This window comes from Symphalangus syndactylus, chromosome 13 (assembly GCF_028878055.3).
Source record: "Symphalangus syndactylus isolate Jambi chromosome 13, NHGRI_mSymSyn1-v2.1_pri, whole genome shotgun sequence".
Classification (NCBI taxonomy): Eukaryota; Metazoa; Chordata; class Mammalia; order Primates; family Hylobatidae; genus Symphalangus; species Symphalangus syndactylus.
In genome coordinates this window covers 91879023-91904487 of record NC_072435.2, presented here as the reverse complement: position 1 = coordinate 91904487, position 25465 = coordinate 91879023, and the positions used below count along the sequence as shown (strand labels likewise).

At 38.0% G+C, this 25465-nt stretch overlaps 1 protein-coding gene across 2 annotated transcripts in view; it reads right to left on the bottom strand.

The window, feature by feature from the left end:
• CFAP54 (cilia and flagella associated protein 54) overlaps positions 1–25465 on the bottom strand; it is a 386261-nt gene that overhangs the window by 335612 nt on the left and 25184 nt on the right. For both annotated transcript variants that reach the window (XM_055237476.1, XM_055237478.1), the window contains exons 6-13: positions 21079–21222; positions 17893–18006; positions 17668–17769; positions 12420–12618; positions 5804–5985; positions 5551–5716; positions 4230–4315; positions 1324–1458 (exon numbers count right to left, since the gene is read on the bottom strand). In XM_055237476.1, the coding sequence (XP_055093451.1) occupies positions 1324–1458; positions 4230–4315; positions 5551–5716; positions 5804–5985; positions 12420–12618; positions 17668–17769; positions 17893–18006; positions 21079–21222 (1128 nt within the window). The remainder of the gene's footprint in view (positions 1–1323; positions 1459–4229; positions 4316–5550; positions 5717–5803; positions 5986–12419; positions 12619–17667; positions 17770–17892; positions 18007–21078; positions 21223–25465) is intronic.

Genomic DNA, 25465 nt, shown 5'->3' with positions numbered 1-25465 from the left:
GTAGCTCTTTTAAATGGTCTAAATATATTATTGCAGGGAGGAGAAAACCTGACACTCTTATTTCTCTGTATTCTCTATTATTAATCTTCTTTTTGAATTGATCCAAGCTCATATGACCTCAGATACACTATATTTATTTTTTATTTTTATTTATTTTTTTTGAGACAGAGTTTCACTCTGTTGCCCAGGCTAGAGTGCAGTGGTGTGATCTCGGCTCACTGCAACCTCCACCTCCTGGGTTCCAGCAATCCTCCTGCCTCAGCCTCCTGAGTAGCTGGGACTTCAGGCACACACCACCATGTCCGGCTAATTTTTGTATTTTTAGGAGAGACGGGGTTTCACCATGTTGACCAGGCTGGTCTCAAACTCCTGACCTCGGGTGATTCTCCTGCCTCAGCCTCCCCAAGTGCTGGGATTACAGGTGTGAGCCCCTGTGCCTGGCCCATACTAAATTTATTCTTCACTTAAAAGCTTGAGGCCAGGTGCAGGGGCTCACATTTGTAATCCCAGCACTTTGGGAGACCAAAGCAGGTAGATCACGAGGTCAGGAGTTCAAGACCAGCCTGACCAAGTTGGTGAAACCCCATCTCTACTAAAAATACAAAAATTAGCCGGCCGTGGTGGTGGACGCCCATAATCACAGCTACTCCAGAAGCTGAGGCAGGAGAATCGCTTGAATCCGGAAGGCAGAGGTTGCAGTTAGCCAATGCACTCCAGCCTGGGTGACAGAGCAAGACTCCATCTCAAAAAAAAAAAAACCTGAAAAGGCCGGGCGTGGTGGCTCATGCCTATAATAATCCAAACACTTTGGGAGGCTGAGATGAGCAGATTGCTTGAACCTGGGAGTTTGCGACCAGCCTGGGCAACATGGTAAAACCCCATTTCTACAAAAAAATGAAACAAAATTGCTGGGCATGGTGGTGTATGCCTGTAGTCCCAGCTACTAGGGAGGCTGAGCTGTGGAGGATCACTTGAGCCCAGGAGGCAGAGGTTGCAGTGAGCCAAGATCATGGCACCATACTACTCCAGCCTCCAGGACAGAGCGAGACTCTGCCAAAAAAACAAAACAAAACAAAACAAAAAGGACTGAAACACCTCTTCGCTCCTCACAACAAACAAAATTAGAAAAGGAGTGCAGGGAACACACATTAAAAGAAAGGGTCACTCAGCACTAGAAAGAATATCTTCTTTATATATGTATATATGCAAATGAAAGTCATTAACTAGGTGAAAAATAGGAAAAATTTAGATTTGAAATGTGTATGGCAACTTGAATAAGTAATAGCAAAAAAAACCATGTGAAAGGGAATGCAAAAGGAATACTTTGTTAGTACGGATTTTCTGGGTGAATTTTGCATAGTCATTTCTGGATATATTGAGCCGCTGAATTCCTAATTTGCATTTCTGCCATAGGAACATTATTGTGTCCACAACAATTTCTTTATCAGGTTGAACATCCTAAAAACAAAAGTGAGAAGGTAAATGAGTAGGAATAATAAAATACATGTATATAACATTTACTGTGTGCTGAGAAACACTCTAAGAGCTTTACAAATACTAACATGTTGAATCTTCATAATTAGCCTATGATCCTCCCCATTTTACAGAGGAGCAAACTGAAACACAAGGAGATTAAGTGATTTTCCCCAACATGAAATGACTAAAGAGTGGCAGATGGGAGAGATTCAAACCTAAGCAGTCTAGCTCCAGAGTCCTCACTCTTTTTTTTTTTTTTTCTTGAAACAGGGACTCACTCTGTCACTCAGGCTGGAGTGCAGTGGCAAGATCTCGGCTCGCAATCTCACCTCCACATCCCAGCAGGTTCAAGCGATTCTCATGCCTCAGCTTCCCAAGTATCTAGGAATACAGGTGCACACCACCACACCCAGCTTATTTTTGTATTTTTAGTAGATAGGGGGTTTCACCATGTTGGCCAGGCTGGTCTCGAACTCCTGGCCTCAAGTGATCCACCCACCGTGCCATCCCAAAGTGCTGGGATTACAGTGTGAGCCACCGTGACCCACCTAGATCCATCACTTTTAATGAATGCTCTATGCTCTTCTGCCTCTCTAAAAAGAAAATTCCCAAACATTTTTAGGCTAGTTTGCATACCAATTACTCCCACCCGACTATGAAATTTACATATAGTTTTCTCTTTTTAAAATTCTTGCATTAAAATAATAAGGAATTGGACAGGTGCAGTGGTTCAGACCTATAATACCAGCACTTTGGGAGGCCAAGGCAGGTGGATCACCTGAGGTCAGGAGTTCAAGACCAGCCTGGGAAACATGGCGAAACCCTATCTCTACTAAAAATATAAAAAGTAGCTGGGCATAGTGTCGTGTACCTGTAGTGCCAGCTACTTGGGAGGCTGAGGCACAAGAATCTCTTGAACCCGGGAGGCAGAGGTTGTGGTGAGCCAAAATTACACCACTGTACCCCAGCTTGGCGACAGAGCAAGACTCTGTCTCAAAAATAATAATAATAAGGAATTGGAGCAGGTGGAGATGAACTAGTAACTAGAGAAGCAATGCGGAGTTGGGAAAGTGTAGAGACAAGAAGGAAAGGGAAAAGCTGAACAGAACCTCACACTAGGTGTCAATTGATGAGCCAGAATGAGTATGTTTTCTCTCATCCAAGCTACTTGCCTCTTTGCAAAAGAAAATTATTATTCATTATAGCGAAACTAGAAAAATAATGAGTTTATGATTAAAATATACCAAACCTGGAGCTCTCTGAGGCTGCTCTAAGACCTAATTTGCATATGTAGCACCTTCCTGCAATGTTTGGGAATACGACAGATATCAATAAATGTTTATTGAATTGAATTAAATTGAATTGAATTGAATTGAACTAAGACATATATCATTTTAGCAAAACAGATAAATGAAGGCCAGGCACAGTGGCTCACACACCTGTAATCCCAGCATGTTGGGAGGCTGAGATGGGTGGATCACCTGAGGTCAGGATTTCGAGACCAGCCTGTCCAACATGGGGAAACCCGTCTCTACTAAAAATACAAAAACCAGCCGAACATGGTGGCACACGCCTGTAATCCCAGCTACTTGGAAGGCTGAGAGGCAGGAGAATCACTTGAAACTGGGAGGCAGAGGTTGGAGTGAGCTGAGATCGCACCACTGCACTCCAGCATGGGTGACAGAGTGAGACTCTGTCTCAAAAAAAAAAAAAAAAAAAGGAAAAAGGAAAAGACAAAGAAAAACAGATAAAGGAAAGTTCCCTACCTTTTTAAGCCTTGATCGCTATTTTCTGGTTAGCTCTCCCACTGTAATAATTTATTTACTGCCAAACACCTTTCTTTCAAAAATTAAATACCTGTCACAGGTTATAACTTATTCTGACAAACCCAGAAGAAATGAAAAATACTATAAAGCAGAACTTCTCAAGTGTGTTTCACTTACCTGGGCAAAGTTAATACAGTGCTCTATAATTGTAGTGTACATACTTTTTAAAAACGAAAATATAACCAAATTTTCAAATGAAATTTCATCAGAATCCCAGTGTTATACACAAAAGTAACCAAAACAGATTAGGAAGCTACTACTTAAAGTTGGGCTTCTCCATTATCCTCAGCAAACTAACACAGGAACAGAAAACCAAACACCACATTCTCACTTATAAGCAGGAGGTGCAGCAAACCACCACGGCACATGTTTACTTATGTAACGAACCTGCATGTCCTGCACGTGTACCCCGGAACTTAAAATAAAATAAAAATTAAAAACAAATAAATTAATTTAAAAAACAAAACAAAGTTAGGTTTCTGAGGATCCCTGAAATTTATTTAATAACCATTGCTATATTATAATAGTTTTACCTGAACACTCGTACTCTCTTATAGGTCATTTTTAAAATACTGGCCATTGTGTGCAAAGTGACTTCCAATAATAACAAGGCTTTGTACTCATGGACTGAAAGCAGTATTTCATTAAATATATTAACTCTTCTTAAAAACCACTGCCTCATTTCCTTCATTATTAGAAACATAGCCTGAGAATTTCCCAAAAAGGAACAGACACTCAAAATGACAACAATAATAAAAAGAAACTTAAAACTACAAGTCAGAATCTAACTTAATCCTATATTCTAATGATTAAACAAAACAAAATTTTAGCAAGGCATAATTCCTGTGATATTTTAAATCCGGCCTTAAGTTAGGCACAGAAACCTCCTTCCACACTAATAAAAATTATTTAAAATAGCTATTTCACCTGGGGAGCAGTGCAGACACAGACATACAAGGTTGCTGCCAAATAGAAAATATCCTCTGAATATCCACAAGTCTTCAAATAAGTATCTAAATTCATAAAGCAGAGGAAAATGAAACAAAAAATCACTTACAAAATTTCAAATAGAAAAGGCACAGAAACACTAATATGCTATAAAAATGACACAAATGATAGGCGGGCAAATACCATGTCAATAAGACAAATTAAATACTTCTATATGAAAACTAATCTTGGCTGGGCGCAGTGGCTTATGCCTGTAATCCCAGCACTTTGGGAGGCTGAGGCAGACAGATCACTTGAGGTCAGGAGTTTGAAACCAGCCTGGCCAACATGGTGAAACCCTGTCTCTACTAAAAATATAAAAATTAGCTGGGCATGGTGGCACCACTGTAATCCCAGCTACTCGGGAGGCTGAGGCAGGAGAACCCAGGAGGCAGAAGTTACATTGAGCCAAGATCATGCCACTGCAGTTCAGCCTGGGCAACAGAGTGAGACTCTGTCTCAAAAAAAAAAAAAAACACACACACGCACAGAAAAGAAAACTAATCTTAGTGGCTCTAATTCAATTAAAATAGACCGTTATCATAAATCCAACATTTGTATGCTATGTCCAAAAAGAAACTGAAGAGGCTTATAATATTAAAATGCATATAAAATATGGCAGTTGAAAGAAAAATAATAAAAATATTGATTCAGAAATCACTAGAAGACATATATATCATTACTTGGTACAAATTACTTACTGCAACTGATAAGCCATGCAATGCCTTAAGAACATGGCAAAACATTAAAAACCTGGAATTAAATAGTTCTCTTTCATATAAAAAGCAGACACTGCAGGTTTTCAATTATACACACAATAACTTTTAGGATTTGAAAAGTCCTAGAATGGCAAACACTGCAGGCTGGAAAGAGACAGGAGATTACCAAACCTTCCCTTCCTAACATGAACTGATGACTTTGTCCTCTGATTCACTGCCTTACGGGCCTCCCTCTTATCCAACTAAGCCAGAAGGTAGATAGAACCTCATTCCCCTACTCAAAACTGTCACTCAGAATATAATCTAGCATCCTTACAAAGCCCAGGAACTATATCATCTAGCGCCTAGCTACTTCTCTATCCTTGTCACCTACCATACTCGGTCACACATGCCCCCATGCCATTCCTGCAATCACCAAACACACTCTTGTCTCAGGGCCTTTGTACCTCTTGCTCCCTCCACCTTCAACTTTCTTTCTCTCACCATATCTATAAAAGGGCATATTTCATCAAACTAAATTTTTTGAACAAACAAATACTTACCATGAACAGCAATTTTTTTTAAATAAATTTGAGCTGACTGTCCTTCTTTATAGTTTTCCAAAGGAAAGATCAAACCTTTGTTTCTCTTTACGTTGATTAGTGGTTCCATTGCAATCAGAAGAGTTAAATCCTTCTCTGCTTTCTTTGACTCTGGATCATCCTGCCTCTTGGAGAAGTATATCCCACACGTTAATTAGTAATTTCATGTCATTTTAACAAAACAAAACCGGGAGGATAATTTTGCATATATTACCTGGAGAAAATAAATAAGATGTGCAGCAGAAGATTCAAATAAACTCCACTCCTCATAGGTAAAAGCTAATTTTATAAATTTCACAGCAGCATCCACAGAAATAACATCTTTTTTTCCTATAATAAGTTCCAGAAGAGATGTTTTTGGAAAATCAAGCATTCCATCTGCACCAATATTTGACACTAGGAAAGGAAGAAGAGAGTTTTTAATATCATTCATGCAAATAAATATTTATTAAATATTCACTATAGACGCTTTCAGGCATCAGGAAAACACAATCCCTGCTTTCATAAGATTTACGTTCTAGTGGGGGAAACAAGAAATCTTAGTGGGCAAATACAGGGTGGTGCTTTGGGGACAAATAGGAAGGGCATCCAACACAGATGTGGGGAAGGAGGGCAGTTAGGGAAGGATACTCAGGGGAATCTCAAACATAGAATGAGCAAGAGTTTCTAGATATAGGTTGGAAACTTGGGAAAGAGATCTAAAATGGGGATAGAGCTTTTAGAGTCATCATTATACATCCGCAGTAAATAGTAGATTCAGCCACGGATCATGTTGTCTTGCACAGAATAATAAGAAACACCAATATTTAAGAGAAGAGCAGAGGGAATAAAGGCTGCAAAGGTGAATGTTTAGAAAGAAAGGAGTACTCAACAGTAACACATACATACAGAAAGTAAAGAAGAAAAGGACTAGCCAGGCTTATTGGCGTGCACCTGTAGTCTCTGTTACTCAGAAGGCTGAAGCAGGAGGATAACTTGAGCTCAGGAGTTCGAGTCCAGCCTGAGAAATACAGCAAGACCCTGACTCTTAAAAAAAAAAAAAAAAGAAAAGAAAAGAAAAGAAAAGTAACCGAAAGTAACCGAAAGTGACCCCTGGATTGAGCAATAAGGTTGTCCATGACATTCTTAGTAGAGTGCTAGGGTCTGCCTACTGTATAAGTAGAAAGAAAATACTTAGGAACAATGAAAACAGACAATACCTTCAATAAATCTGGCTGTACCAAGAAGAAGACCTATAGGGAGGAAGCTGAAAGAAAACACGGAGGCCCAGGCACAGTGGCTTATCTCTGTAATCCCAGCACTTTGGGAGGCCAAGGCAGGTGGATCCCTTGAGCCCAGGAGTTCGAGACCAGCCTGGGCAACATGGAGTAACCCCGACTCTACAAAAAATACAAAAATTAGCCAGGTATGGTGGCACATGCCTGTATTCACAGCTACTCAGGAGGCTCAGGTAGGAGGATCACTAGGGCCCAGGAGGTCCAGGTTACAGTGAAGAATGATCGCACCATTGCACTCCAGCCTGGGTGACAGAGTGAGATCCTGTCTCAAAAAAGAAAAAGGACACGGTATAATGGGACCACTTGGACACTTGGAGGGATCAGGCTTAAAGACACAAAGAGAAACATCCCCTCCCCTCCATTTAAATGAGAGATAGTGGAAAAGGATCGATAAGCATGAGGGTAAATTTGGGGGTTTGGGTGAAGAAAGTCAAGGAAATTCTTATCTAAAACTTGTATTTTTCTTGGGAAGAGAAGAGCCCAAACCATGGCACCAGAAGTTCCCTGCATTCAGATGGGCATCCACACACACGTGTACCCACATGTGCACACACACACACACACTAAACTCACCTAAAGGCATAGGAGCTAACTCTAGGCCTTTCTCCCTCCTCTCAGGTGGACACTGAGGCCAAGTCAACTAATTGTTCCAAGAAGGAAAGCTCATGGGAAAAGAAAATTAAAAGCAAAAACACCTTGAAAGAAAAACCACAAATGAAGCATCCTTTACCACAAGAAGCAGGAAAATGGAAAAGCACAAACAAGAATTTAAGGGAAAGTTTTCTCTCAGAAAAATAAAAGAGGATATTAGAAACATGAGGCAAGAACAACTGCTGTGAAAAAAGAACCAAGTGGATTCAAGGTATAAAGTATATCATCATTGATGGCTGGGTGTGATGGCTCACGCCTGTAATCCCAGCACCTTGGGAGGCCAAGGCAGGCAGATCACCTGAGGTCAGGAGTTTGGGACCAGCCTGGCCAACATGGTGGAACCCCATCTCTACTAAAAATACAAAAAATTGGCCCAGCGTGATGGTGCACACCTGTAGTCCCAACTACTCGGGAGGCTGAGGCAGGAGAATCGTTTGAACCTGGGAGGCAGAGGCTGCAGTGAGCTGAGATCGTGCCACAGCACTCCAGCCCAGGCAACAGAGTGAGACTGTCTCAAACAAGCAAACAAACAACAAAAATAACAAAAAAGTATATCATTGTTGAAACAAATAATTAAATTAGGTAAACAGAAGAGTAGAACAGAGAGAATCAAAGATCAAATTCGTGACCTGAAAAATCAGATAGAGGAAGCTTCCCAGAATGCAACAGAATAAAGACATGAAAAGAATAAAATAAATAAGACATGGAGGATGAACATCTATCCTGTTAACATCTGTCTAATGACATCTTCAATGCCTTGAAGGATTTTTTTTTAAATAATGAATATAAGTAAAGAAATTTAAAAGTAACATGAAAAAATGAAAGAAAGATATAAGACCTCAAAATATCTGCTGCATTACTAAACCCACCCCAAATCCAGTAGAATAAAATGTAAGAATGTCATAAGAAAGAGAAAATTCTAAAAGATACATCTATAAAACAACAAGATTTAAACTGACATTAGACTTCTCAACAGAAACACTATATATACAAGATTATAAAGAACATCAAAATCTTAAAGAAACTTGTAAATAAACTATTATATCCAGCCAAACTACTTCAAAATTCTTAGTTTGTATTTCAGCAAAAAGAAATGAATTTAGAAAGAAGCAAAGAAAAATGGGAAGTAATGATGAGAAAAAAATCTTAATAAAGGTATTTTCTGTCTTAAAAAGCAATGACCAGGACTTGTATTCAGAACATAAAAACAGCTCTCAAAACTCAAGAGAAATAATTAACAATCCAATCAGAAAGTGAACAAAAGACACTAGAGAAAAAGAGAGTATATAGATGGCAAATAAACACGTGAAAAACTGTTTAACATCTTTAGCCACTAGGGAAATGCAAATCAAAGTCACAGTGGGATATTACCACATACCTATCAGAATGGCTAAAATAAAAAAGTAATGATACACCAAATTCTGTCAAGGATGACCAGAAACTGGATCATTCACACATTGTTGGTGGAAATATAGTAGAGTCACCCTGGAGAATAGTATGATAGTTTCTCACAAAACTAAATACAAACTTATCATATATCAGATCCAGCAATTGCACTGTTGAGCATTTTATTCCAGAGAAATGAAAACTTACTTTCACAGAAAAACTTGTACTCAACTGTTCATAGCAGCTTTATTTCTAGTAGGCAAAAACTGGAAATAATTCAAACGTCCTTCAAAGGGTAAGTGGTTAAACAAACTGTGGTGTATCCATACCATAAAACAATACTCAGCAGTAACAAGTGAAAATTTATTTCTTTTTTTGAGACAGAGTCTTGTTCTGTCACCCAGGCTGGAGCGCAGTGGTGGTGGTGTGATCTCCATTCACTGCAACCTCTGACTCCTGGATTCAAATGATTCTCTTGCCTCAGCCTCCCAAGTAGCTGGGACTACAGGCACATGCCATGACGCCTGGCTAATTGTTGTATTTTTAGTAGAGACAGAGTTTTGCCATGTTAGCCAGGCTGGTCTCGAACTCCTGGGCTCAAGGGATCAGCTTGTCTTGGCCTCCCAAAGAGCTGGGGTTACAGGCATGAGCCACGGTGCCCCGCCAAGTGAACTATTAATACACACAACCTGGATACATCTCAAGAGAATTATGCTGAGTGAAAAAACAGACAACACACATACGGCCATCTAATTTATGACTAAGGGATACTGCAGCCAACGAAAGGAAGTTATCTTCAATAAATGGTGCTGTGTCCACTGAATATACATATAGAAGTACATAAATCTTGATCTCTACTTCGTATAAACAAAAAAGATCTAATTTCTAAATATAGACCTCATAAAGTTATGGAAGAAACAATAAAACTTATGGAAGAAAACATACGAGAATATATTTACGACATTGGGGTAGCTGAGACTTCTTAACCATGACACACAAAGGATCAACTATATAGGATATATTGATAAATTAGACATTAAAATTAAGAATTTCTGTTCCGAGTGGATATCATTAAGAGAATGAAAAGGCAAGCCATCAAGTAAGAAATGATATTTGCAATACATGTATTCAATAATACATGTGTATATATATATATATATATATATATCCGGATATATATATATATATATATATATATCCGGATATATATATATATATATATATATCCGGATATATATATATCCAGAATATATAAAGAATTCCTATGAATCGGCAGAAAAAAGGGCAAAAGGTTAAAATAGGCACCTTACAAAATAGGATATCCAACAGTGAAAAAAGTGTATGAAAAGATGTTTAACTTTATTAGTCATCAGAGAAATTTAAGTCTATACTGCAACACCACTGAATTCACACCAAAATGGACAAAATGAGAAAGACAGATAATACTAAGTGTCAGAGAGAATTTGGAGTAATGGAACCCTGATAAAATGCTGATGGGTGTGCAAACTAAAAAAAAACCACTTTGTAAAACAGTATCCAATGAAGCAACATAGGAATATCCCATGCTCTTGCAATTCCACACCAACAGAAATGCATAGCAGATGTTTAACATATCTCTCTGAGTAATTCACAAAATAAAAAGACAAAAACTATCAGTAGGGATAGAGAAGATCTAACCACATGATTTACTAGCTTAACTTAATCAACATATATATAAAGCAATGCATCCAACAACAACAAAAAATACATAGTCTTTCAAGTACACATAGACTATTTACCAAAGCTGGTCATTTGCTAGGCCATAAAGCCTATCTTAACAAATGTTCGTAGTTCCAAATAATACATAATGTGCTCTCTGACCATAGTATAATTAACATAGAAATCAGTAACCAAAAGATAATTAGAAAATCTCCCATATTTTGGTTCAGAACCCATATATCAAAGAATAAATCATATTGCGTATTAGAAAATATTCTTACTCCAATAGTAATAAAGATACGATATATCAAAACTTCAGATACATAGCTAAAGCTGAATTTAGAATAAATGTCTTAATATGCATTTAATGTAAATAATAACAAATCCTAAAAATCAATGATCTAAGCTTCCAAGTCAGTAAGTTTTTTAAATCAGTAAAGCAAACCCAAGAAAGTATAATAAAGGAAGTAATGAAGAGCAAAAATCAATAATATGGAAAACGGACATACAATAAGGAAGATCAACAAGGTCAAATATTGTTTCTTTGCAAAGACTAATGAAATTGGTGGACCTCTGGTGAAATTGATGAAATAAGAGAGAAGGCAAACTGACCAATACTTAAAAGAAAATCTGAAAAATTTTGTATCTATGAAGGAAATTGAATTCATCGTTTAAAAGATTCCCATACAAAAAATTCCAGGTACAGATGGCTGCACCAGAAAATTCAACTAAACATGTAGGAAGAAATAACACCAATATGACACAAACATTTACAGATAATGGAGAAAGAGGGCATACTTCTAAACTCATTTTATGAGGCTAATATGACCTTGTGAGCAAAACCTAAAAATAACAATACAAGACAGAAAAGTCTCTCCCATCAACAGAGAAGCAGAAATAAGCAATCCATATAATCGACCATATTAATAGAAATAAATGAGAAAGCCATTTGATCGACTCAGTAAATCTCAATAAATTCAGAGAAAGCTTTTGCTAAAATTAAACTATTCAAGATTAAAAAAAAAAAAACACTTAGCAAACCAGGAATAAAAGAAACATCTGTGATCTGCAAAAGGGTATCTATAAAAATTATTCAGTAGATAACTCAAATAATGGCAAAATGTTGAAAGCTTTCCAATTGAGGAAAAAAATGAGACCAGGGAGTCTGCTATCACCACTTCTTCCCATGTGTTATTGGAGATCCTAGCCAGTGCAACCATCAAGAAATGCAAGAAAAGAGAAATTAAAAGATTAAGGATTGGACAGAAATAAGTCATTCATAGATGATTGTATATACAAAACAAGTCCCCCCAAAATCTACTAATACATTATTTGAAATGTCAATTGACCTTAGCAAGGTTGCTGATTTCAAGATCAATATAAATTGTATCAGCTGGGCACAGTGGCTCACACCTGTAATTCCAGCACTTTAGGAGGCTCAGATGGGTGGATTGCTTGTGCCCAGGAGTTCGAGACCAGACTGGGAAACACGGTGAGACCCCCCCCTGTCTCTACAAAAAATACAAAAATTAGCCAGGTGTGGTGGCCTGCACCTGTAGTCCTAGCTACTTGTGAGGCTAAGAAGGGAGGATCACTCGAGCCCAGGAAGTTGACGCTGCAATGTGAGCCATGATCACACCACTGCACTCCAGTCTGGGTGACAAAGAGAGACCTTATCTCAAAAACAAACAAACAGCCAAACCAAAAAAATATATATATAAATTTTATCAGTTTCCTATGTATGGACTACCATGCTAAAATTTTTGTTACTCATGTGTATCATTCTATCATAAAACAATATCTTAACATCTTATTTACTTATCAAAAGTTCTTTTCCTGCCATAAACAATTCTGAGACAACATCATGAATCTCCACTTCATCTGTAACAAGGGGTCCAGTTTGCAGTATTCGCCTATTTGAATCAGAAAGAGCTTCCAAGACAGCCAGAAACCGGGATGCAGTGCTATCAAACATCTCATCCAGTAGCCGCTCTGTGACAGTACGTGGCCATGATAACTGAAATTGAGAAAAAAAAAGTTCAGTCCATTTGTTAAAGCTATTATATTGTGGGTGCAGTGGCTCATGCCTATAATCCCAACACTTTGGGAGGCCAAGGCAGGAGGATTGCTTGACCCAAGGAGTTCAAGACCACCTGGGCAACACAGTGAGACTCCCATTTCAACAAAAAAAATTTCAAAATTGGCCAGGCATGTTGGAATGTGCTTGTAGTCCCAGCTACTTGGGAGGCTGAGGTGGGAGGATCACCTGAGCCCAGGGAGGTAGAGGCTGCAGCAAGCTAAGGTCATGCCACTGCACTCCAGCCCAGGTGACAGAGTGAGACCCTGTCTCAGGAAAAAAAAAAAAAAAGCCTGTTAGAAGGCAAAGAAAAGTAAGGCATGTTTAATCAGTGCTAAAACAGAGAGCAGTTGGTCTAATAATTAGATAACTGCTTTTATGGTTTTCAATTTTTGAGATGTCACTCCAGATTTCATTAGAGATACCATGCTGCCATTACATCAAAGACTTTATTGTTTCTTCATATGCTTGTGTTTCCAAGGCAGCATTAAAAGGTTGTTTATTATGGTTTGCTTATTAAGCAAGCATAAATCTCCATATGCTTTATAGTATCTTCATTATAGCCTTTGGAACTGATATTCAAACTTTGGTTACCTAAGAATCACTCAGGGGTGCTTTGTAGATTCAAGACCAAATTTCCAGAGATTTTGTGTGTCTGGACACTTTTAATAAGTGTTTAGGACACTTTTAATAAGCACCACAGGATATTCTCATGCAGAAGGTCTTCAAGCCAAAATATGAAACATATTTAGTAGTATAAATAACAAGGTTTGTGGTAATTAACCCTAAAAGAATTGATCAGCTTTATGCTAACAGGCTAGTGACCGTTTAGAACCTGCTGTGGGTTCCCAGTCATTCTGCTTTGTACTGGCCCAAAATGACTGCACTTCCTGCACATGCTTCCTGCCACACTTCATTCTTCTCTCCATCAAATGACCTGTTCTCTGCATTTAGTTTGCCAGTAAATAAGAACTGCAGTTCTAGTTGGCTTTTCTAGAATCCTCATCCAGCTGGAAGATTTTCTCATAATTCCCTTGTTTTTATTTCTCTTCTTAGGGCAAAGTCAGAAAGACAGAAAAACAAAAGCAGCGATAAAGTTGCCTTGAACCACTTTCCCTCAAGCACTAGCTCCCCTACTCATAAGCTTGTGTACCTTTTCAAACCATAGATCAACTGATATGTTAAAAATTCCAACAAGGGGGTGGGCGAGGTGGCTCACGCCTGTAATCCCAGCACTTTGGGAGGCTGGGTGGATCACAAGGTCAGGAATTCGAGACCAGCCTGGCCAATATGGTGAAACCTCGTCTCTACTAAAAATACAAAAATTAGCCAGGCATGGTGGCACGCGCCTGTAGTCCTAGCTACTTGGGAGGCTGAGGCAGAAGAATCGCCTGAACCCAGGAGGCAGAGGTTGCAGTGAGCCAAGATCATGCCACTGCACTCCAGCCTAGGTGACAGAGTGAGACTCCATCTCAAAAAAACTTCCACAAAACTTGAACTTCATGCCCTGCCTTCTCTTTTCTTACAGAGGTAAGAGTTTTTCCTAAGATTTTTATTTAGGTTAAAACAGAGCTTTTAAAAATACATATTGAAACAGCATAATTAACTTTATAATAATTAGAAGTATTCAAAATGAAATGGTAAAACCCAAATGAATAAAAGAATAAAATTATTTATAAAAACATCATAGAAAAACTAGCAAAAAGAATGGAATATTCATCAGAGCTGTAAATAAAATATTAAGTAAAAGATTTTGAATTATAAATATTTAAAAGGTCTATAAAAAAGAATTAAAGCTGAAGCAATAAGGAAAACAATGGATTGTCAAGTATGAAAAGCAAAATAATAATATTTATAAAAATAATGAGCTCATTCAAGTATATTTTAAAAATTAAAATCCCTAGTAGATAAATGGTCAAAGACTGTGAAAAATAATTCACACAATGAAAGAAAAGTTGGCTCAAAGAAACAAATTTAAAATGGCAAGCCATCTTATGAAAACTGAATTAACAAAAAAAAAATTTAAACAAATAATAATATCAAAATAATAACAGCTTGTGATAAAATTGGTACTTGCAAGTTGTCACCTTGAAAATAGGAATACTGATTTTGGAAGCCAAGTTGGCAATATATATCAAGGGAAATAAAGTGTTTATGTCCTTCGATTCCGTAATCCTACACCTGGAATTTTATCCACAGAAAATAAAAGAAAGAAAAAAAATAAGCACGTCTGAAGATGTGGATGATGTCAATAGTTATAATAGCAAAAAAAATTTTGAAAGAACTAAAATAATAACGATAAAATATTAGACAAATTATGACACATATACTGCATAGGATATATCATCTTATTTAAAATGTCAGGATGAATGAAAATCTGAATGGCACAACTGTACAGTCTGGTTCCATCTTTAAATACTACAGTCTCCATGACATCTACTCTAGGAGATGTATTATGTTAATTTCCCAATATCACGTGCCTATTCCTAGTCAAGCTCTATTTATCACCGACCCCCCGCAAGTTTTGCCTACTCTGGCTTCTAAGCTATGACCATGCTCTGATCCTTCACTTGAAATGTTTTTCTCTATTTTCCCTGTGTAGCCAAATTCTGCCCATTAACCCAAGGCCCTTCAAAAAGCCAGGGCTGCAATTTAGTATTTCTATATTCCACTATACTTGAAACCACAGTAGACACTCAATACATGGTTGTTGAATTAATAAAAAAAAACAATGATAGCTAATATTTACTGAGGACCTACTTCCTACCTGCCAGCAACATTCTAAGGACTTTACATGTAACTTATTTCATCCTCACCATTATCATTATTTATTTCTTAATATTTATCATAAGCTATAATTATTTATTTATTTATGATATAATTCTCCACTAGAATGTAATCCTCATCTATTTTCTTCAATAGCAGGTACTTAAAAATATTTATTGAATAAATCACTAACTAATCAATCATTAGGAGTCTGAATTAGTAGTGCTTTAAAAGAATCTTTTGAGAGTCAAAATGATTTACTGTGAGTTAACAACTTACATATAAACCCAGAAATGTTTTAGAAAATATATTCAATGCCTATTAAAATTAATTTATTTAGTAGAAACATAATAAAATTATTTCATACACAGAAAACAGGACATCCTGCAAAATATGCCAAGGTAACATAGGATGACGTTATAAAAAGGATGTGTTGACTAGTCTCTGAAACAACTACTCACTAAACAATTTTTTCTTAAAAAAAAAAATCACCAGAACTTTTCATTCAACAATTATCTTAAGGGAAATCAGATATAAATTAGTTTTTAATGTAATTTTATCTGGAATTTTAAACATTTTTCTTTGAAAATGTATTTAGTTTTGCTACCAGGATAACTGTTAAGTCCTAACAATATTCTAAGTAACAACAGTCTTGCAACTTTGGATATTTAAATTTGGTTGCTCAGAGAAAAAAATGCTGGGGAGAAAAAAAAAATTGTTCCCTGCCCTTTTACAAAGACTATAGCACCACTACTTAATACCAGATGCAAGTAGCTTAAAAGCTTATCCAAGGAATTGCCTATAATTTAATTAATATACTCGCCAATTAATACACTGTTGGTTAGTAAGGGATATAGCTTAAAAGGGATGTATAAAATGTACCTGTGGGCTCAGTAGTCAATATTGTCACTAAGTAGCAATGGAAAGGTACCATGTCCAAAAACTTTTTGTATTTAAATATAGTAATTCATTTAAAAGAAAGAAGAAGGATTACTCCTAAATGTGTTAAGAAGAAATGAGGAAAGAGAGTAGCAGTGATTGGAGTAGAGGCCAAGCACTGGACTTAGAGGTGCTGGTTCTGGTTCTGGTTCTGCCAGCGGCTGCCTTTGTGACCTTGAGCCAGTCATTTAAATACTGCAGGCTTTATTTTCCTAACTGTAATATAAAAGGACTGAACCAGATGATTTCCCAAATCCTTTCCAGGTTCTGAGATTTGATACACCTCTTCTGTAAGAAACTGCTCATCTCCTTCCCCCCAGATTCATTTTCAATCTCTACACGGAAGCTCGCAGAAGAGGGTGTATATCCATCTAGAACAGTCAGGGAGAGCTTCAAAACGATATAGAACTGGGCCCTGGGGGATATTAAGAGTCAGGAAGGCAAAGGGAAGAAGAAGAAGAAAAAGACAAGGGGAAGAAAAAGGGCCGAGGGCCCCACAGGTGTAACTTTGCCTACTCCCTGCCCTGTGATCATCTTTACTACTGTTTGCCAAATAACGATTGTGGTTGGGAGGGGCTGTGTGACTGGTTATGACATGTGAGAAGAACAGACTCATGTCACTTCCATGTTGAGCATCAACGCCCATGCAAGGTCCCCTAGAGCTCTCTTTAATCCCCTCTGGCCAAATGACCAGCAATGTTTGAAATGAAGGCTGCTCTTCATCCTGGCCCGGAGCAGCTTTTGTAAGGCAGAGCCCCTGATAACTAAAATAACATATGACTCCAGTAGGCAATAAATTGTTGTTTTAAGCCACCTGAGGTACCGGTGTTGTTTGTTGCTACTGGATAACCTAGCTCCTGAACATTCCCAAGGGTGAAACCTAAGGCTGATGAGAAAATGTGCCTCCATCTTCTCCACAGCCTCAAAGCCTGCTCGCCTGCTCAGCTAACCCTCAGCGGTCAGAGACAAAGGCAAGCGCAGAATCACTCAGAGGCCTATTCATTTGCAAGAGCCAGTTCATTGAAATCTTTCACAGGCTCCTCTTCAGCCTCTTGTCCTTTAAGGTTGCAAAACTGGGATTGTGCTAAAACACAAAAGCTTTGAGAAAGAGATGAAGTGAGGCTACGTGCAAACTAGAAAAACATTCTTCTCTCTATTTACCCACTAGGGCAGAGAACTGGGGGCAGAATTTAATAATGAGTGACTAGGCTTGAAAGATATAGGAGCATAATACAAATATACTGCAAAAAGAGTCTTAAAGAGAAAAGACATGTTTAGACTTACAGTTTGTACTTCCCTTAGGTTAATTCTTATCTTGGGTCTAAAGACAGCTTTGTTTTTTCTTCTAGATTCAAAGACTCCTCTTTTGAAGATCATCACTGCCATCTGCCTCAAAAAGCAGAATTACACATGAAATAACAATGAGATACACTTCCCAACTACTAATATTAAGTATTTAATCAGCTGTAGAGTGTGGTAAATTTCTTTTATTTCATGAAATTTTTATACCTTCACTGTGGCCTCTCTAAAATATCTTCGAGATTCTTCCTGGGATTTTGAGGAACTCATTAATTCCAGTTGCCTTAACTCATCAATTTTAGCCAAAGCACGCCGAGCAAATGCCTACATGCGATTAAAATAAATTTAATTCATAAATCAGAATATAGTGATTAAAATGTATAAAGACAATGTTTTGTTCTCCTAAGCATTTGATTTAATCTGTGAATTAAGCTCTAGGTTAATGCTGACTCCTTTTATCCAGTCTATCATTTTCTTTAAGAACCACTAAACTCTCTAATAAACTGTGAGATAAGGTAACTTCAGGAATTATGAAATTTTAAAAAGGAAAGCTGAACTATCACTTAAACAGTAGCTCCATACAGATTATCACTTCTCAGCATTTGGCATTGCATGTCCTCATGTGCGTGCACACAAACACACACACACACACACACACACACACGTCCTCAGTTGCTCTTCTCAAATCCTAACCTTCCTATCTTGACGTGCTGTATTATCTACCTAAATGTTCACATTGACTACCAAATTGCGACTTCCCGAAAGGATCTTACTCATTTTTGTGTCTCCAATACGCAGCACACTGTATTTAATAAATATCTGAAGGAAGGAAGAAGGGAGGCTTTCTTATTTAATCATATCACCATTACTATAATCCTCTAGAGATAACAAATGAGTTCAATGGAGTTATTAAGAACTCAATAACAAGAGTTCCTGTCCCTTATTTCACCATCTCTTTGAAATATTTCATTCATCATTTATAATTTTTAATGAAGATGCTTCTAGACCAACCACAATATTAACATATATGAAGGGTTACATTTTCCAACAAAGAAAAATCCCAATAGGGATCAAACGGCCAAAACGCTATACAAGTTCCATTCCCTAATAATCTTAATAGCTATAGAACAAAATATGCCACCACTGGTACACTGAAGTTAGCCATATATATACATATATATATATATATATATATATGAGTTGTCTTTCTGGAATGTATCTTGAGCTACACAAGTAACCCATGAAGGTTAAATTAGGCTGTTCTTCTGCCTATGTGCCACCAGCATCCAACCCTTCAGAATTAGTTCAGGCAGGAAAAACTAAATGGAACTGTGAATTGGCCAGATGATTTATTTATGGTAGTTAATAAGATATGAACAGGCATGTGCACAGCCATGAAGGCAGTCCTACACAAGACTTCCAGCCAAAGAGGTTGACTACAGCAGAAATCTAGCTTACGCCCCACATACCAAACCATGCACCCTTGTGCAGGAACATGTTGGCCCAAAGGAAGGGGTGCCTATTTCTCATTCTCACCAAGGCCCCATCCACTGACCAAGCCAGGTATCACGTAATGTAGAGAAGATGCCTTTTTCAAATTGACACGGGGCACTCTACAGGCCAATAGAAGCTCTGGAGTTATATATATATAATTTATATATATTATATATAATTTATATATAATATATATATTATATATAATTTATAGATATTATATATAATTTATAGATAATATATATATTATATATAATTTATAGATATTATATATAAATTATATATAATATATATATTATATATAATTTATATATATTATCTATAAATTATATATAATATATATAATATATATATTATATATAATTTATATATAATATATATATTATATATATAATTTATATATAAATTTTATATACACATTTTTTATATATATAGAAATTTTATATATATATAAATTTTTTTGAGACGGAGTTTCACTCTTGTTGCCCAGGCTGGAGTGCAATGGTGCAATCTCAGCTTACTGCAGCCTCAGCCTCCCGAGTAGCTGGGACTACAGGTGCACACCACCATGCCTGACTAATTTTTGTATTTTTAGTAGAGACAGGGTTTTGCCATGTTGGCCAAGCTGGTCTCGAACTCTGACCTCAGCTGATCCACCCACCTTAGCCTCCCAAAGTGCTGGGATTACAGGCATGAGCCACCATGCCAAGCCTGAAGTTAAGTTATATTTCAAGTACTCAATCAAGATGAGATGAAAGAAGGAAAAACAAAAAATAGAGAGTATTAAATGGTCATTAGAAGGTGTATTCAATTAGCTTGGGATAGTGGTGTGCGTCTGCAGTCCCAGCTACTCCAGAGACTAAGACTGCAGTGAGCCATGATCAGACCACTGCACTCCAGCCTGGGCAACAGAGCAAGACTCTGTCTTAAAAAAATAAAGACAGAAAACAAAAGAAAAACAAAGTGTATTAAATGGTGGTTAGCAGAGAAAAGCAAGACAAGAGTGTATATACTAAGTGATAAGGAACACAAAACTAAACGAGGAGGGAAGGTGGCTTGTATTCAAGAGCAAAGTGAGGATGGAAAGACAACAGATAGAAGTTTTTGAGATCTATTGCACAGCATGGTGATCATAGTTAACAATAACATATTGCATATTTCAAAATTGCTAATAAATAGATTTTAAGTGTTCTCACTACAAGAAAAAGGTATGTGAGAAGATGAATATGTTAATTAGCTTAATCATTCCACAGTGTATACATTCAACAAAACATCACGTTGTACCTCATAAGTATATACAATTATTATTTGTCATTTAAGAATAAAAATCTTAATTTTAAAAATTCCAAAAATCTTACTCAGAAATGGAGCAAAGAAGGTGAAAGTGAATAGAGAATAAAGGAGAGAGCAGAAAGGAGGGCGAGAGAGAAAAAGAATGGAAAAGCCAAGCAAATTTGTGCAAATAAAGCCTTGAACTTTTGTCTTTGCTTCATTTCAATTCTTTAGTTGGGTTTTGTTTTTCACCTTGCAGGCATCTAAGGAAGAAAATGCTGAATACGCTCTATTTTAAAATATTGGGCCTGGGCATGGTGGCTCACGCCTGTAATCCTAGCATTTTGAGAAGCCAAAGCAGGCAGATCACCTGAGGTCAGGAGTTCGAAATCAGCCTGGTCAACACAGCAAAACCCTGTCTCTACTAAAAATACAAAAATTAGCCGGGCATGGGTGGCGCATGCCTGTAATCCCAGCTACTCAGGAGGCTAAGGCAGGAGAATCGCTTGAACCTGGGAGGTGGACATTGCAGTGAGCCGAGATCACGTCACTGCACTCCAGCCTGGGCAACAAGGCCAGATTCCATCTCAAAAAAAAAATTCGACTCCTCAGAGTTAAAAAGCAGCATACCTCTCCGTGAATCCCGGCATGGCAGTCGTAGCAGCACTGGCAAACAGCTGTGTAGAGAGTAGTGCGCCATGTCAAGTACCTGAGGGACAGGAGCGGGACCAAGGACTCCATACACATGCTGGCCCACAGGAGATACTCTAAGGCCTGCAAAATAAAGGGCACCATTGGATTTGTTTTCATTTTAAGTTAATAATGATAACTGTATTAAATATAATCAAATTCTAAGTTGTGAGCACAAGTTGCTGATTACTTAAACCAAAAATACCATAAATAACGTGTCAAAAAGAAACAAGCATTTAAAAAGTAAAAGATAATTTAAAAACTCAAAATCTCAAGCTATTTTGGAAGACATTCTAAAATGTCTTTTTTGTTTGTTTGTTTGTTTGTTTTTAGACAGAGTCTTGCTCTATCACCCACACTGGAGTGCAATGGCACAATCGCGGCTTACTGCAACCTCCACCCCCTGCACAATCAATTGATTCTCATGCCTCAGCCTCCTAAGTAACTGGAACTACAGGTGTGCACCACCACACCTGGCTAATTTTTCTATTTTAGTAGAGAGGGGGTTTTACCATGTTGACAAAGCTGGTCTTGAACTCCTGACCTCAAGTGATCCACCCACCTCGGCCTCCCAAAGTGCTGGAATTACAGGCATGAGTCACTGCACCCGGCCTGTCTTATCTTATTATAAGCCTCTCCGCTCATTTTTATTAACATTTATCATGTCAACAGTAGTCTAGGAATTAACTCCAATGATACAATTGTTATTTGTTGGCCTGGAACCAGTATATGATTCTGAAGATTAGCTGGTATAGGAGGTAAGGAAAAGGAAAAAGGCTTACAGCCTGCGGCCTGCGATGCTTAGTAGAAATGGTCCAAGATTAGAATCAAATAAACCCGGATTTCGGTCCCAATTTCACCACCTAGTGGTTGGATCATTTTACCTCTTTAGGCCTCAATTTTCTCACCTGTAAAATGGGTATTTTTTCACATCACAATAGTGCTGTTATGGAGAAAGAGATAATGTACATGACATGCTAGGAAAATACTTCCATAATCTAAAATAAAATCCACCTTGATACACCTCCAGTGCATTGGTCCTCATCATGCCTTCCAGAACAGCACAAAGCAATCCAAAACTCACTTCTAAATTACAGCCATCCAGAAATCTAAAAACACTTAATGCAGCCTGCCCTCTCCCTCGGCTGTCTCGTCCAGGGTAAATATCCCCAAGCACGTCCATCCCTCACAGAACTGCGCTGCCCTTCTCCACCATGATTGGCCTTCTGTGGCTTTACCCCAGGTTGCCAGCATCCTTTCAGGGTGTATGGCTAGACCACAGTACAGTCAACGCTCTCAGTCCATGGCTGTGGACACTGTACCTCTTCTAAATTAGACTGAGGTTGATTCATTGCTGTTTTTGTTGCTGCTGTCATTGTTATTGTTGTAAACTTTGTGAACTGATATGAAATTAATCATATCACCAAAAACCCTCGAATTTTTCTCACATTTGCTACTCCCTAACAATCTCTATTTCAGATTTTTGCATTTGGATTGTTGTGGTTTGGGTTGGGCGGTATATGATTAAGCCATGCCTAAATTTCCCCTTTAAATTCACATCTTTCTAAGATCCTTCAGGACTCCTGGTATTAGAAGTTTCACATTTCAAAATAAAAATAGCTTCAGTTAACAACTGTTCACATTGTATTTAATTTGTTTATGGAAAATCAAAGTTTTTTGTGCCAGAAGGGATCTTAAACGTAACTTAGTTTGACTCCATGAGGCTAAACTCATTCTAAGCAAAAGAGCTGGGGCTGAAACTGAGGTCTTCGAACTCCCAAGTGCAGTGTTCTTTCCAGTACACAGAGGAGCCTTGACAAAGGGGAGAAGCTCACCATAAACCACTTAGGGTTATGAAAAACTATCTTTCAAGTTTAAACAGGAAAAGCCATTTTCAAGATATGACTCAATTTGTAGCATTTTTTCTTACCCTTAAAAGCTACAAATAATTGTTTCTATTAATTAAAAAATTTAATAGGATACATCAGGACTATTCTCTTCATGAAAAAAAAAAAAAAAAGAACTTTGAAAAGTCAAATAATATCCATATCCAAAACATGGCCCCAGTAAGAGCATGTTGGTAGGTGTTGAGTAGGAAACATACACACTATTAATCAGCTCAGCCACAGGATGGCGCTGCAGCCTCATTTATATCAGCTTACACCATTTAAAGAAAATAACAAGCAATTTCAAAGTTAGGACTTAAAGTTTATGTAATGTTATGTGAAATAATTTGACAGTAACAGTTCAAGCCACATACGTTGTCCAGCTATTTCAGTTTCATAGTAAAATGAAACAGAAATCAATCGTTTCTTAGAATGAACAGATTCTAGATGTATTCTTTAATGTTTGCTGAGTACTGTATTACAGTTTTAAATGCCACCGAAGAAACTAAATTATTCCATAAACAAAAGCAAAATGGTCATATGTCTTCAGGGAAAGAGGTTTCAGAAGTCTGACCACCCTCTATTCCCTAAGCTTACGCTGGTGACCTGCTGCAGCACTAAATTAGGTGTTTCTCACCTAGGGAAGAGCCCCTGGTTAGTTTTGGTTTTCAGGATGTCTTTAGGAAGATAGGGTTATATCAGAAAATATCAACCCCTTCCCTGCAGCTTATCCATTTGAGTACATAAACCAAAATAGAATGGGTCATGACGGGATTCCATTTAGTCAACAGACATGCATTACTCTAACGGTACAGGGTGACACTGCCCCTGGTCTCAGTACATCTCTAACTAGTTGTGTGACCCTGAGCAAAGTAACTTTTCCCAGCCTCAGCTTCCTTATCTATTATATAAGATAGAGGTAATGGCCGGGTGCAGTGGCTCACGCCTGTAATCCCAGCACTTTGGGAGGCCGAAGCGGGTGGATCACGAGGTCAGGAGATCGAGACCATCCTGGCTAACAAGGTGAAACCCTGTTTCTACTAAAAATACAAAAAATACAAAAAATTAGCCGGGGGTGGGGGCGGGCGCTGTAGTCCCAGCTACTTGGGAGGCTGAGGCAGAAGAATGGCGTGAACTCGGGAGGTGGAGCTTGCAGTGAGCCAAGACCACGCCACTGCACTCCAGCCTGGGCGACAGAGCAAGACTCTGTATCAAATAAAAAAAAAAAAAAAAGATAGAGATAATAACAGCACCTTTCTCAAAGTGAGGGTGTGAAGATTAAATGAGATGATAAATGAAAGTGCTTACAAGCATACTTGATGACGGTAGGCATTCATTCAATCAATGTTAACGATGATGATGCTAGTGCCCACCTCATAAGCCTTTCACAGGACCTAGCACATAGTACAGATTCAATAGTAATAACAAAAGCTAGCCATCATGCCTAGATCCTATATAAACGGGAGTTTAGACAGCATGAGAAGCCCAGGTTTATTTCTCCTTCCGTCTTATGCTATAACATACTTGAACTCTGAAGTCACTACAGTATTCAAATCCCACAGACCCAGGACATCTCACACACGGTGGGACCTCCAAGGACTTGTCTCCATTAAATGGACCCATCGAATCCATTTTTAGTCTCAGCTCAGGAATCAATTTATGAGCTGGAGGTTTGGGAATTACTGGTGAAAATTATTAATTTCCTTGAAACAGAAAGAATGTCATTCAGATCTTCAGGTGCCAAATGTACAACCACCCACCACCCCCCCCAAAAATTATTGCATCCCTCACCTCCCATTCCCATCCCACAAGACTGGCACCACAGAACTATACTCATTTTGGACCAGGCGCCGTGGCTCACACCTGTAATCCCAGCACTTTGGAAGGCTTGAGGCGGGCAGATCACTGGAGATCAGGAGTTCGAGACCAGCCTAGCCAATATGATGAAACCCCATCTCTACTAAAAATACAAAAAATTAGCCTGGCGTGGTGGTGGGTGCCTGTAATCCCAGCTACTCAGGGGGCTGAGGCAGGAGAATCACTTGAACCCAGGAGGCAGAGCTTGCGGTGAGCTAAGACGGCGCCACTGCACCCAGCCTGGGCAACAGAGCAAGACTCAGTCTCAAAAAAAAAAGAACTATACTCATTTTAGTCTCATTTTACAGGCGATTTAAGTTTTGAAATACAATGAACAAAAGAATAACTTTAGTGGCAAAATTTATGTACCCTGTGCTTTTATAAATTCATATAAAATATTATTGGTTCCCATGGTTTCCTTATGGTTGAAAAACTGAAGATTTATCTCCTAGTAAGATTAGAATACATATTTAATCAGCATGGCAAAATACTCAACTATCCTTATTTTATCAGAGACAAACTCAAGGTATATGAGGCAGAGAAGAAATGTCTTACAAAGGTTATGAATAAGAAATTATTTTAAG